We start from the raw sequence: 13,567 nt of genomic DNA, 5'->3' as shown, positions 1-13,567 counted from the left end.
ACGCCCACAGTACTCTAGTCCATAGCTAGTTGAGTCCTCATCCTCAAGGTGTCACTGGCAATGACAGTTAATCATTCCTTCCTTAATTAAATATTTTTTTCACTTGACTTCCAGGACAATATACTCTCCTTCCTGGGTTTACTCCTACCTCACTGACCCCTTCTTCTCTCACTCCTCTGCTAGTTCCACTTCATCTCCCCAATCTCTTTGTGCTGGAGTATTCCAGGGCTCAGTTCTTGCAGCTCGTTATCCATACTCCTAGGTAAACTCGCCCAGTCTCATGGTTCAATTTCTACACGCTGATGACTCCCAAATGTCTATCTCCAATCTCAAACTTGCCACCTAACACCAGACACATAGATCCAACTGTTTACTCCACATACCCACAGACAGCGGACAGATGTCTCAAGCTTGACTGGTCCTGACATCCTGATCTTTCCCTTTCTCTTCGCAAAGTCTTTCTCATCTCAGTAAGTGGCAACTCCATTCTTCCAATTATTCAAGCCAAAAATCCTGGAATCATCCTTGATTCCTCCCTCTCCTACCATGTATCCCAATCTTTCAGCAAATCATTTTGGCTCTGCTTTCAAAATATACACAGAATCCAGCATGCCTCCTCCCCTCGGCCAGTACTTGCTCCCCCTGGAATACTAAACTGCCTCCCAACTAGTCTCCCTGCTTCAGGTCTTGATCTTTATACATATTTTCAACACAGAAGCCACAGTGATCCTTTTAAAATATAAGTCAGATTATGTCATTCCTCTGCCAACATCCCTACTAGCTTCTTCATTTCAGTCAGAGTAAAAGTTGGAGACCTTACAATGGCCTAAAAGGCTCCACTTGGTCCAGCCCTCTCCCCATTATTTTTCTGACCCACTTTCTATTACTCTGCTTCACTTACTCAGATCCCGCTCTGCTGGTTTCCCTGCAGTAGCACAAACATGGACACGCAACCTCCACTCTCTCAGGGCCTTGTACCTGCTACTCTCCCTGCCTTGAAGGCTCATTCCTCAGATCCGCGCATGGCTTGTTCCTCTTCATCTCATTCAGGTCTTTGCTCAAGTGTCACTTTCTCAATGAAGAGTTCCCTTCACCACTCTATTTAAAACTGCAAACTGTCTATTCGCTGACACACCAATCCCTGTGGCTTTATTTTTCTCCACAGCACTTTCCATCACCTCACACACAAAAAATGCACTTTACTTGTTTATTGTCTCTCTTACCCTAGAATATAACCTTCCTTCTTGAGGGCAAGAAATTCTTGTTTTATTCACTGTAACCTAGCATCTGGAATGGTGACAACACGGCAACACTCAAAAAGATATTTATTGAATAAAGGCAAAAAGAAATTTATTTCTATTTGTAAGAATGCCTGGGATTTTCTTCAAGTTATACCCAGCAAAAGTTTCCATCACCAATAGTGTGATTTAGTCTAGTATTTTCCAAACTTGGCTGATCATCAGAAGTTACAAAACTATAGAATTCTGGGTCAGCTCTACTGAATCAGCATCTGGGAGGGAGACCCAGAAATTTTTTAAAAGCACTCCAGGTGATTCTGAGGAACTGCTAGTTTATCTAGAATGAAACATCTCTGAAATTAGAAGGCTGTATCGTAATAACAACTCTACCACTTTATGAAGATCTTGTGTTAAGACTGTATCGTAATAACAACTCTATCACTTTATGAAGATCTCGTGTCAAGACTGTATCGTAATAACAACTCTATCACTTTATGAAGCTCTCGTGTTAAGACTGTATCGTAATAACAACTCTATCACTTTATGAAGATCTCGTGTCAAGACTGTATCGTAATAACAACTCTATCACTTTATGAAGATCTCGTGTCAAGACTGTATCGTAATAACAACTCTATCACTTTATGAAGCTCTCGTGTTAAGACTGTATCGTAATAACAACTCTATCACTTTATGAAGCTCTTGTGTCAAGACTGTATCGTAATAACAACTCTATCACTTTATGAAGATCTCGTGTCAAGACTGTATCGTAATAACAACTCTATCACTTTATGAAGATCTCGTGTCAAGACTGTATCGTAATAACAACTCTATCACTTTATGAAGATCTCGTGTCAAGACTGTATCGTAATAACAACTCTATCACTTTATGAAGATCTCGTGTCAAGACTGTATCGTAATAACAACTCTATCACTTTATGAAGATCTCGTGTCAAGACTGTATCGTAATAACAACTCTATCACTTTATGAAGCTCTTGTGTTAAGACTGTATCGTAATAACAACTCTATCACTTTATGAAGATCTCGTGTTAAGACTGTATCGTAATAACAACTCTATCACTTTATGAAGATCTCGTGTTAAGACTGTATCGTAATAACAACTCTATCACTTTATGAAGATCTCGTGTTAAGACTGTATCGTAATAACAACTCTATCACTTTATGAAGATCTCGTGTTAAGACTGTATCGTAATAACAACTCTATCACTTTATGAAGATCTCGTGTTAAGACTGTATCGTAATAACAACTCTATCACTTTATGAAGATCTTGTGTTAAGACTGTATCGTAATAACAACTCTATCACTTTATGAAGATCTTGTTCTTAAAGCCTCCACATTTATTTTCTTACTCATGAGAAAACCTACCTTGCAAAGTTTTGAGAATTAAACATGTATATAACAGTTTCATAAATGGTCAAGTACAATAAAATGTAGAGTACTATACAGTTTAACAAGTTCCTATTTAACAAAGTTGTAGCAGTGAGTACACATTACTATAATTAATTCTAAAAGATATTTAGTGCCTTAAATACATAATATTTAGAGACTAATAACTTTTCCATTAAGTTCCAAAGCTAATAAACCACAGATGAGGGAGTAACTACTATATACCAACAGCTAACAAGGATCCTCACAGGTTAAAAAAAATCAGTTTTAAAATGTATTTTCTCCTTTCACAAGTGAATGATAACAACAAACATGTTCATGCAATAACTCAGGAAACCAGGTCGAAAAATAATGGAAAATATTTAAAACTGTATACCAGATAGACCTAGAAATTCTGATTATCCATGTATTAAAAATGTACAGTCTAAAAAATACAAAATGAGTACAAATTTAAACACTGAACAAAAAAGCAAAAGGCTAAAACTTCCATACTATCTAAGATTAATACTTTACCTGTAGATCCTCACACAGAAAGACAGACTCTTGAAAACTAATTCGGTAAGTCTTTAAGGCTTTCAACTTTCCCTTCTCTCTACAAGCAGGGCAATACCCATCTGACGGGACTTTAGCTGAATCATAATTCTAAAAGAGAAATAAAATAAATTAAATATACACATTCCTAGATTGCATCAAATTACAAAAAGTTAAACGGAAAAGTAACCAGAAAAAATTACAATTTTCACCTAGAAGTGTCCTGGCAAAATATTTTAAACATGGCAAATAAAAGAAATGCATATAGGCTTTAAATATAGCTATTATTCCAAAAAGAATATATTGTAGTTTTAAATATTAAATTTTAAGCGTTAAGAATAGCATCAGTTTTATTTGCAAGAAAAAAAGTCATGTCAACTGCCAGGGAAAATGCATGCTCTGTATTTTCAAAGAATAGTAAACCTTAAGGTCTATGTTCTAGCTCTACTTTCACATATCAATAAAACAGAGAGGTAAACACATTACAACAATCTTTCGCCATTGCTTTAAGATTTCCGTGGAAGATACAACTTTCTAGAAGTTAATTGGTAAAATTAAAACTGAATTTAAGTCTCAAAAATAGGAGGAAAAAAAATCAAATTTGCACTGAGGCAAAAAATAAGTTCACTAACTTTTCCCAAATACCCCACCACGTGGAGTGAAGATATCCCTATATCAGTCCCTGGTCCAATCACTGGCAAACCATTTCCAATCTTCGGGGAATCCATCATTCCGAGTCATGGGCTAATTTATGCCACTTGAAACATGTCAATATCACTAAGGATTTTTCAATGAACCCTGGAAAAAAAAATTCAATAAACAATTAAATAAAAATCCTATGTACTTTGAAAAAGAGCTATGCTACTTTATAAGATGTACATATATTAAATATATTTCAAGATATCCCTAGAGTAAACATATTCTGAAACTGTAATCTTGAAGTGAAAACAAAATACTTAAATTTATAAATCTAGCAAATATGTGGGGAGAGGGCAGAGACTGGCCGTAGGACCAGTTTTCACAGAAGACTCATTTGTAAACAAATTTATCAAAACTTGTAATAGAGGTAGCTATTATTTAAAGCACTTATGTTGACCAGATTTTGTAAACCTAAGTTTTTAGAGTCTATACACAATTTGAAACAAATAAGTCAGCATTACACTAAGAAAGTACTTCAAAACCCCAGATCCATTGTGCTATTACTTGACAGGGACAAAAGAACCCCATACATTCCTACTACTTTCAACCACCAAGAATACGTCAACAACTGAGAATAATGCTACTTTTAAAAACCTGCCAACGAAATACTTTTTTGTATTAAAGTAGATGATCTGTACCAGAACAAAAACATAAACACTGTCATAGTACAAATTACACATGTAACAAGCTTGTTTTGAGTGTAGTCCCATGGAGTAGAATCACATTCAGTAAAGTCAAAGTTACGAAACTGTAGCTCAGTGTAGCAAAAGTTACTGGTGGATATGGATTTGAAATATAGGGAAAACAGACACAGGAGACTGTTAAGCAGAATGAATCACGACTTCGCAGGGACACTGTAAAACAATTTCGAGCAAAAGTCTTTTCCAAATCTAAGAATCCATGACTCTATGACAACCATCTCCCGGGAAACTGTGGCTCACAGATTCACTTTAAAAACTAGTTATGCTATTCTGTTCCAGCTGTATAAATTTTACACACTTTTGAAGGCAAGGAGTAATTTCAAAAATAAAAATACTTTTTAGAAAAGTCAGTATCAGTGAATCTCAATTTCCTATTTCTGAAGAAACATCCATAGGGCAGGGTTTCTCAACTACAGCACCACAGACATTTTGCACCAGATAATTCTTTGTTGTGAGGGACGGTCCTGTGCACTGTAGGACGTTCAGTAGCATCGATGACCTCTACTTACTAGATGCCAATGGCACTCACCCCTCAGTGGTGACAACCAAGAAAACGTCTCCAGACACTGCTAAATGTCTCCTGGGAGGCAAACCTGCCCCATTGAGAACCACTGCCAGAAAGGTAAAAACAAGTTTGATGCCTTTTCTTTTTAAGCTCCTCACAGACAACACCAATTTATCATCTTTGGCTGCTTCTATTTATAATCTACTTATACAAGGGAACTATACAGGAAAGAGTCAAACTTCCATAGTTCCCAAGTGGCTAAACAAATGGGCTCTATACCTGGAGATTCTGATTTAGAAATTTATTTGTAATACTGGTTTGTTCTAAAAATTAAATGCCATAATACATGTAAAACGCTTAGCACTTGACACATAATAAATTTTAGTTACTATTTGGTGTTAATTTTATACTTCATTTTATGTAGAAAATATACAGCACGTCTTGAATCATTCTGCAGTATTCTCAAAAGAAAAACTAGTAGGCTATATATCTTGAATAAACTGTTTTTGATGAAAATTTCCATCTGCCTGAGGGACCTAGAAAACTCTCAGCTGGTTCTCTCTCCCTCAATTATAAAAGTACAAACAGGAGGAGCCTTCAAATCTGCTCTCCTGATCCCACCACCCAACATTTTCAGTGGGAAAAGCAGGTAGGTTAATGATTGAAATTGTGAATATGCAGACCCCTCCACCCCTATAAGAAAATTCACTTAAAAAAATACCAGAGGAGGACTATTCGGGTCTTCCAAAAACGATTTACTTTGCCCTATATACAAAACCCTGGGGTGATTCTTACGACTTAATTTGTTTCTAAATGACTGCCTTTATCATCCTCCCTTCAAACATAACCTGCTCGTCCTTCTTGTTATGTCATCCAGAGTTCGGCATCTCCATGCTTCCAAACACACATACTAGAAAATCTGAGTGGTTCTTTTCTTTCTCTTCCCTCTTCACGCAGTAAAAAGTCGCCAAATCCTGCGCACAGTTCTTAGAAGCCTCTCTCCTTCCATTCCGTCCCCACGCCACATCACTGCCAAACAAGTCTTAGTCTGTCACTGCTCAGCTTAAAAGCATCTATTTACTACACAGCCTGATTAGAGGAAAGCCCAAACAGCTCAGCATGACCTAAAGGTAGCACTATGACCTAAAGCTCACTGCACGGTGAGACCAGCCTGGCTTTCCAGTCTTACCCTCCTCTATTCCACTTCACCTCCAGCATCTTTCTTCTGACGCCCCTTTTTCATCACTTCTGTGAGCCTGTGATACCCCAGAAGCGCGAATGTGAATTACTAGCCCAATATGGACCCAGTTACAGAGCAATGGACGTGTAAAGTTAGCCATGGGAATAGCGAAAGATACGCAATTAAGCCTAATGCACATTCCCGTGTGCAAAAAGGGGAAACTCAGAGAAGAAGCTGTTCGAAGAGGAGCCTTATACCCATTTGAGCTTGCCCTCCAAGACCAACGGGGCTCAGCACGTGAACTACCAAAGGTGAGGCCACAACACACTTGAAGCCGAGGAACGGAGTTGGCTTTCGGAGCCCAGCCCTGCCTGGTACCAAACCTAGCCGTCCTAAATCAGAGACGGAGAGGACCCGGAGAGATCAGTTTCAAACCCAACCCTGGAAGCCCGAGGCGGCGCGGAATTCCGTTAACCCGCCCCATCTCCACGCTCCCTTGGCGGAGAAAAAAACACTCTGGTTTCTCTTCAGCATTTACCTCTCTGAGCCCAAACGAATCTGCAACTCTAGGCGTTAATGCCGACCCTTCCCACCTGAACCTAGTCCCAGCCCCTTCCCTCTCCCAGCCTGGCCCATCCTTTCACGGTGAGCAGACTACCCCCCAGGTCGCCCCGGCTCTGTCCCCTGTCCCTGTTTTGGGAACTGAAGGAAACTGCTCCCTCCTCTCCCTTACCGGCCGTGGGCACTCCCCTTCTTCGCACTCTGCCGAACCAAACTGCTGTTCCAGGTTGAGCTCCACACCACTCAGCGCAACGTTCCCCCCACGTTCCCTTCAGTCCGCTCCTCCCCCACCGGCCTCCCCACTAGAAAAGCAACTTCCGCTTTGAGTCCGCGGCAAAAGAGTTCCCCTTCCTGCTCCGCTCGGGGCCTGGAAGGACGTCGGCGTGACGGGGAAGATGAGGACGGGAGCACTTCCGGCCGGCCTCCGCAGAGGCGTGGCTGTCAGCCCGGCTGCCGCAGCCGCAGTTTCAGCGGCGGCGACGATTAGGGGCGGGGCCGGTCGCTGCAGAGCCCGCCATATGTGAGTGGCTGGGTTTGGGGAGGCGACGTTTCTGGAAGCTGCTGGAAAGCGCTCGAGTGGCGGAGGTGACGCCGGCGGCCAGGGGGTGGGGCGTGATTAAAACTAGTGCGCGGCCGGCAGCGGAGGGATTAACGCTGAGCAAAGAGACTGGCGCGCGGCTCGCTGCGCCCTAGGCCGCGGGAGCCCGGGTCCGACGCCGGCGCGGCGCGAGCGACCTGGTGGGTGGGCGGGCGAGGGAAGGGCTGCCCGGCCGCCGCAGGCTGCGATGGAGGCCCTGGGCCGGCGCGGCCGTGCGGCGCCGCGGTCTCCAGGACTGTGGGCCGCGCGGGGCCCCCGCTGTCCGCTTTCCTAAAGCCTCGGCGAGAGCCGAGCTGCCCCAGAGTGCGTGTTCACAAAGGGTCACCACACACGGAGCTGCCCCTCCCTGTCTCCCTAAACCCCATCTTCGAGGCCAGGGGCTTTCTACCAGGATTCTGGGGTGTTCTTCCTTTCCTCCCTCCCAGATCTTCTCACGGTAAGGGGAGTAGCCAAAGCACAGGGACTTTGCTGTCCGTGACCCATCCTTTCTGGTCCGCCGCGGAGCCGTGCCTGCGGCGCCAGTTTCAGCTGCCCTGCCTTGTTTTAGCTTCAGAGACAGGAGCACTTCTCATTTAGTTCGCAAGTTTAAGGCTCTACTTTCGTAGGAAGGTCATGTGGCTTAAGGGACATCGTGACCGCGTGTGCTATTTCTGAGTCTGCATTCTGAGTCTTGGGGACAGCGTATTCCAGAAGTCCTTTCGGTCGATGTGTTCTGTGTCCTAGAATATAGACGTAGTTTCTCAGCATTTCTTTATGGAGCAACCACCATTGGTATTTTGGACTGGGTTTTTTTTTTGTTTGCTTTTTTTTTAGCGGTCTCAAACTAAATGTATTGTGGAGTAATACTGATAATTTGCGTAGGGTGGTATAGAGGAAACAGGTCTCATGTACGAAGAAATTCTTCAGGAAAGAGGATTTTAGTATTCGGTACTTCTGAATGCAAATGGCCAAGACATCCAACAGGGAGTTTGTTGTTTTTCTTCAGACTGAAAAATAGGCTGGTTAGGTTTTATTTACCGTTTTTGTTGTTGTACTAGATTATTAATGTGCTGGTGTATTTGTTGTAAGATCTAGGTAGTTGTTTCCTTAATTTTTTTTAATGAATTATGATGAAAATATGAGAAGATAGTATTTACTCCTGAAATAGTAGCCAAAACTCAGCGCTTTTCTTGTTCACCATTTTGCTAATTCCGTTTTTAGAATGGAATATGCTATTTTTTGTAATAAACTTGCTAAATATTAACTTCATAAATTGATCAAAACTCAGTTAAAATGTAGCTAAAATTTTAAGATTGAAAAAGTCGAATTGTATTAATCAAACATTGTTGTCTGCAAAGTTGATTTACAGTCTTTTAGTGCAAATTTGATTTTTTGCCAGGAAAATATATGTAATAGTAACAGAAACAAAATGGAGATGGCACTTGGGTTATGGAAAGAAAAGAAAGGATTTTACTGTGTGCTGTGTTTTGACTTCAGATCTTTTCCCCTTGTAAAAGGTAGAAAAAGTCTTATTAATACTTTATAAAAGGAAAGAGACTAATGTAGAACAATCAGGAGAGATTGATTAGAAAACGCTCCTTTTGTGTATATTGGGTAATGGTCCCAACTGGAAAAAACTGTATACATTTCTGCTTATTCCTTACCAATATGTTTGGAATGCCTCCTTCTGTGTACACTGGTCCCCAAAAAAGTGCAGTTACCTTCCAGTAGGCTTAAAGCTCATTGCCCTCATACCCTTGTCAGCAATGTGGGACGGAAGTTTTATTTACCTATTTCCATTTAAAAATTAACATGATCCAATCAGAGGGAGCTTTTATTAAAGTAATAACTAATGAGCAGCTGAAATAGGAATACAATGTTATACAATTACGATTTTTATTTATTTTTTCTGCTCTCAGAATGTCAGCTTTTGCCCCCTCTGCTAGGTTGGATTCCTTAATTATAAAACGAGTCTTCAGTCCAAACCTGGGATGTAAAAGCTCCCTGCTACGATCGCTTGTTCTGGTCTCATCAAAAAGATGTGAGTTGAGCCAGCCCCAGTGGCCTAGTGGTTAAGTTCGGTGTGCTTGGTGGGTTTAGTTCTGGGTGGACCTATATCACTCGTCTGTCAGTGGCTGTGCTGTGGCAGTGGCTCACATATAAAAAGAGGAAGATTGGCAGCAGATGTTAGCTCAGGGCAAATTGTCCTCAGAAAAAGAAAAAAGATGGGAGTTGAAGTGACTAACCATATTTTCCAGCAGCACCTTTGTGAGTACGGTTCATAATCTCTTATCTAATTCCAACATTCACGAAGCTCTGAAAAACAAAAACTTTTTAAACTTGGAGACAAAATTCATTTGGTAACAAGATATGACCTGAACTAATTAGAAGTTATTTCGTCTTTATCCCATATGTTTGATTATGGGATGCTGCCCTTGGCCACTGGTCTGTGAGGTGTTACATGATGGTCTATGTACCTGGTAACATTTTTAAATTCCAAGAATTTCTTTATTCTAAAACACATCCAGCCCCTGGGTTTTGGTTAAGGAATGCAAGCCTGTATTAATAGTTTTGGCAGTACACTTGTGCTAGGCATTTGTATATTTAAAAAATTAAAAAACTTATGACATTTTAGTTCTTGCCTTCAGTGAATTCAAGTTTAGTTAGAAGGATAGACAAAAATATGTTTATCATACTGTAATGTGTCAGTGCTAGAGATATGCACAGCCTGTTTGTAAGTGTAGCCATATAGTGACCACAAAGAAATTAGTAGTCTGAGGGTTTGAGGTTATTTTGTACTTCAGACTCTAAAATTTAGACAGAACATGACAACCCATTATGTAGCCTAAACTTCCTTGTCTCTGTTTTGCCCACATAGAATGAGAAGACAGTATGATAAGTAAGAGTCCTAGAGTAGATGTTGGAATATCTGATTTCTAATCCTAACTTTTCTGCTGTGACTTTACACAAATCACTTAATTTTAAAGGCCTCAATTTGTAGATCTATAAAGTAAAAAGTATAAACTAGGATAATCCCTTAAGGAAAGTCCCGGATAGTTCCAACATTCTACCTGCAGGTATTTACCCTTAGTACTGTGTCTACTTTTTATGTTTTCCATTAAGAACGTGATCCTCTTTCATCTCAGACTACTTTCTTGTTCATCTGAATTTTGTGTTTTCTTTTGGGTTAGATAATACATTCACATCGTTCAAAATTCAAAAGGATATGCAGCGAAGTGTCTTCTTCCACACTTGTCCCTCAGCCACCCAGTTCCTTGCCTAGGAAGGATCCATTGCTAACAGTTTCTTGTATATTTTTCAAAAAAAAAATAAATTTATGCATATACAAGCAAAGTGCTATATGTATTTTATTTTTCTTCCCTTCTTTTACATAAATGGTACATACTCTGCATAGTTTATGTACCTTATTTTTTCACTTAGTTCTGTATCATTATACAAGGCATTTCCCCATTCTTTTTATGCTGCATAATGTTCCATTGAATGCTCTATCATTTCATCAGTCCTCTCCTTTTGGACATTTAGGGTTTTCTCTGGTCTTTATTAAAAAGAATTGTGCAATGAATGACTTCGTATATTCGTTTTTCACACACATGAATATATCTGTGCCCTAGACAGCATAGCTGAATTGCGATAGTCATATAGTTGACAAAATATGTTATTTAGTAACCAATAATGTAAAAAGTCGGTAATCAGGTTCTCAGTAGTGTATTTCTTAGGGTGCCATCAGCTGTAACTTATGTGTTCTCTGTGCCTGTATGCTGGTATAATATAATGGAGTCAACACCCTATTTGGTTCTAAAGTAAACATATAAGAGAAATTACATCACCTAAATGGCTGTTTGTTCATATGAGTCTTAGATGGAGCAAGTGGATTATGTGTAGGGACCTTGTCCTAAAAAAAACAAATAAATATCTATATGTTTAGTCACTAAAATCATACAGCAGAGCAAGATTTTCAATGAAAGGCACATAAGAACTGAGACTGATGTAACAACAGATTTGTGCTTTCCAGCTCATACTCCAGGGCATATGATCATTGAGTGCTATTTAAATTGTTATTTTTCTTTTAAATTTTTTGCGAAGCACATGTAAGTTGAATTTGTGTAAGATGCAATTTCTCTCTAGTACCAAATTACCAATAAAAAAAGTAAACCTAAAGGAAGTAAACAGTTTACCCAAATTTGCATAAAAAAGCAGACCTGGGACTAGAACCTATAACCTCTAATTTCTAATCCAGGGCATTTTTCAGTATATCACATGTTCTCATAATTTAACATATAGCTCCAGCAGTAGATCTGAGAATGCCTAGTGCTTAGGGACTGTTTTAGGTGCATTTACTCTGCCTGGGCTCTAAGAGCAACCTAGAGTTCAAAAAGCAGCAGTGCATTTTTCTGATGACTCGGTCACATTCTAAAAGTAATCGTGGAAATAATCACACAACATGTTGATTAGCAATCAGGAGGTCTCCAAATCAAAAAATTAAAGCTGACATAGAGAAACACTGTTTCCTAATTGGGACATAGTTGTCTTTGAGATGAATTTATCAGTCGTAAGGACTGGAAGGAGATTCGGATTATTTGGAAACAGATAGTCGTCTATTTCTCAGAGTTCATGCCATCATTTCATTTAGCCAGGAAAATCTAAACCATCAGAAAAGGAGAAGTGGTGATAGGAACAGAGCAGAAGAATTGAGAAATAGGAGATTGGGGAGTGTGCTGGAGTAACTGTGTTCCCCTGAAGCTGGCTTTGCAACATGTGACACCCCTCCTCCCATTAGGGCTGTAACTCTGCTGGCTCTTCCCCTTCTCTTTGCTTAAATCTTGTCTTTCAGGTCTAAGCCTAAGTTTTGCTTGTCAAACTGTCCACCCTACCTGAGCAGCCCTCTACCCTCCACCCCGACTCTAATTCCTCATTACTACCTGCTGTTTATTTTCTTCATAGCATATACGCGGGTGTGTGTGTGTGTATATTTGTTACTGTCTTTCTCCCTTCTAGGTTACGAGCTCTTTGAAGGCAAGGACTACACTGTTTTGTTCACCGTTATATATACATTGCCTGGTACATAGTACCCATTTGTTAATGAATGAATGATCTTGGTGGTTTCCAATTCCCAATTTACATGGCTGACCAAACCTACTCTTGAAATGGAATGTTTTCAACAGTGTATTTCCCCATGTTCTTGTATTTGTTACTTCAGGGTTGGTTTGGAAGATGTATATCTAAGTTATATGCTCATCTTCTTACTGAGAAAAATATTAACTTATTTGTCAACAAGCTTTTATTGACTGCAAGGTACCATGCTAGATGGTGGGTCAGTACAAAAGTGAATAATGCGTAGTTCTTATCCCTAAGGAGAAGTAGAAACATGAGTAAACAAATAGCTTTCATTGAAGGCAAAATGAAATAAATACTAAATAGAGTTGTACAAGCAATATTCTGTGGCAGCAATGAAGAAAAATGATCTTAATTACAGGAAGAGCCTCACGGAGTTGAATTCTGACTTTAGTCTTGAAGAGAAAAAAGTAGAATTGAAGTCCTTATACGTGGAGAATAGAGATGGATAAATGTTTAGCTTCTTTTTTTTTTTTTTTTTTGCTGAGGAAGATTTGCCTGAGCTAACATCCATTGCCAGTCGTCTTCTTTTTTTTTATTTGTATGTGAGCCACCACATGAGCGCTGTAGCTCCATGCCTGGGAACTGCACCTAGGCTGCCAAAGCAGAGCGCGCCGAACTTTAACCACTAGGCCACTGGGGCTGGCCCAGCTTCACTTTTTGAAAAGCCCTGAAAATAGTAGTATAGACCACAAGGAAGTCTTATAAAACATTGTCATAAAGCAATCTGTAACAATTTGAGTCATAAATAAAATTACTCTGGCCTTACACATTACACTTCTAAAATTGAGGTTAACCATAAAATTAATTTGACTGTCTGACCAGGTTGTGCTTTCCAACTAGTTGTTAAGTCCTCAGTTCAATCTAATAATTGGATTCTGGTTGCTAATTGCAGTTAGTAATTATTTAGTAAACTAATCAATTAAGACAAAACTGTCAAAAGATAAGGAATGAATTTCATTTTTTTAAAGTGATTTTTAAGCCATTAGTGACTTTAATGTATGGTTCTCTGCATCACAAGTTAAAATTTGGACTA

General features: G+C 39.7%; 2 protein-coding genes across 11 annotated transcripts in view; one reads left to right on the top strand and one right to left on the bottom strand.

Moving 5' to 3' along the window:
• USPL1 (ubiquitin specific peptidase like 1) overlaps positions 1 to 7,686 on the bottom strand; it is a 34,975-nt gene extending 27,289 nt beyond the window's left edge. For 2 of the 5 annotated variants that reach the window (XM_023621477.2, XM_023621478.2), the window contains exons 1-3: positions 6,994 to 7,686; positions 3,808 to 3,973; positions 3,158 to 3,286 (exon numbers count right to left, since the gene is read on the bottom strand). In XM_023621477.2, the coding sequence (XP_023477245.2) occupies positions 3,158 to 3,286; positions 3,808 to 3,906 (228 nt within the window). In that variant the 5' untranslated portion in view covers positions 3,907 to 3,973; positions 6,994 to 7,686. The remainder of the gene's footprint in view (positions 1 to 3,157; positions 3,287 to 3,807; positions 3,974 to 6,993) is intronic. The other 3 variants (XM_023621479.2, XM_070239472.1, XM_023621475.2) reach the window with 2 other exon arrangements.
• The window catches only part of HMGB1 (high mobility group box 1), a 116,654-nt gene continuing 110,285 nt past the window's right edge, over positions 7,199 to 13,567 (top strand). Inside the window, exon 1 of one of the 6 annotated variants that reach the window (XM_070239222.1) lies at positions 7,199 to 7,406. The gene's annotated coding sequence lies outside the window, so the exon portion shown is untranslated. Of the gene's footprint in view, positions 7,407 to 7,427; positions 7,560 to 7,716; positions 7,856 to 13,567 lie in introns of those variants that run through there. The other 5 variants (XM_070239224.1, XM_070239225.1, XM_070239223.1 and 2 more) reach the window with 5 other exon arrangements.

This window comes from Equus caballus, chromosome 17 (genome assembly GCF_041296265.1).
Source record: "Equus caballus isolate H_3958 breed thoroughbred chromosome 17, TB-T2T, whole genome shotgun sequence".
Lineage (NCBI taxonomy): Eukaryota > Metazoa > Chordata > Mammalia > Perissodactyla > Equidae > Equus > Equus caballus.
This window is presented reverse-complemented; position numbering and strand designations above follow the sequence as displayed.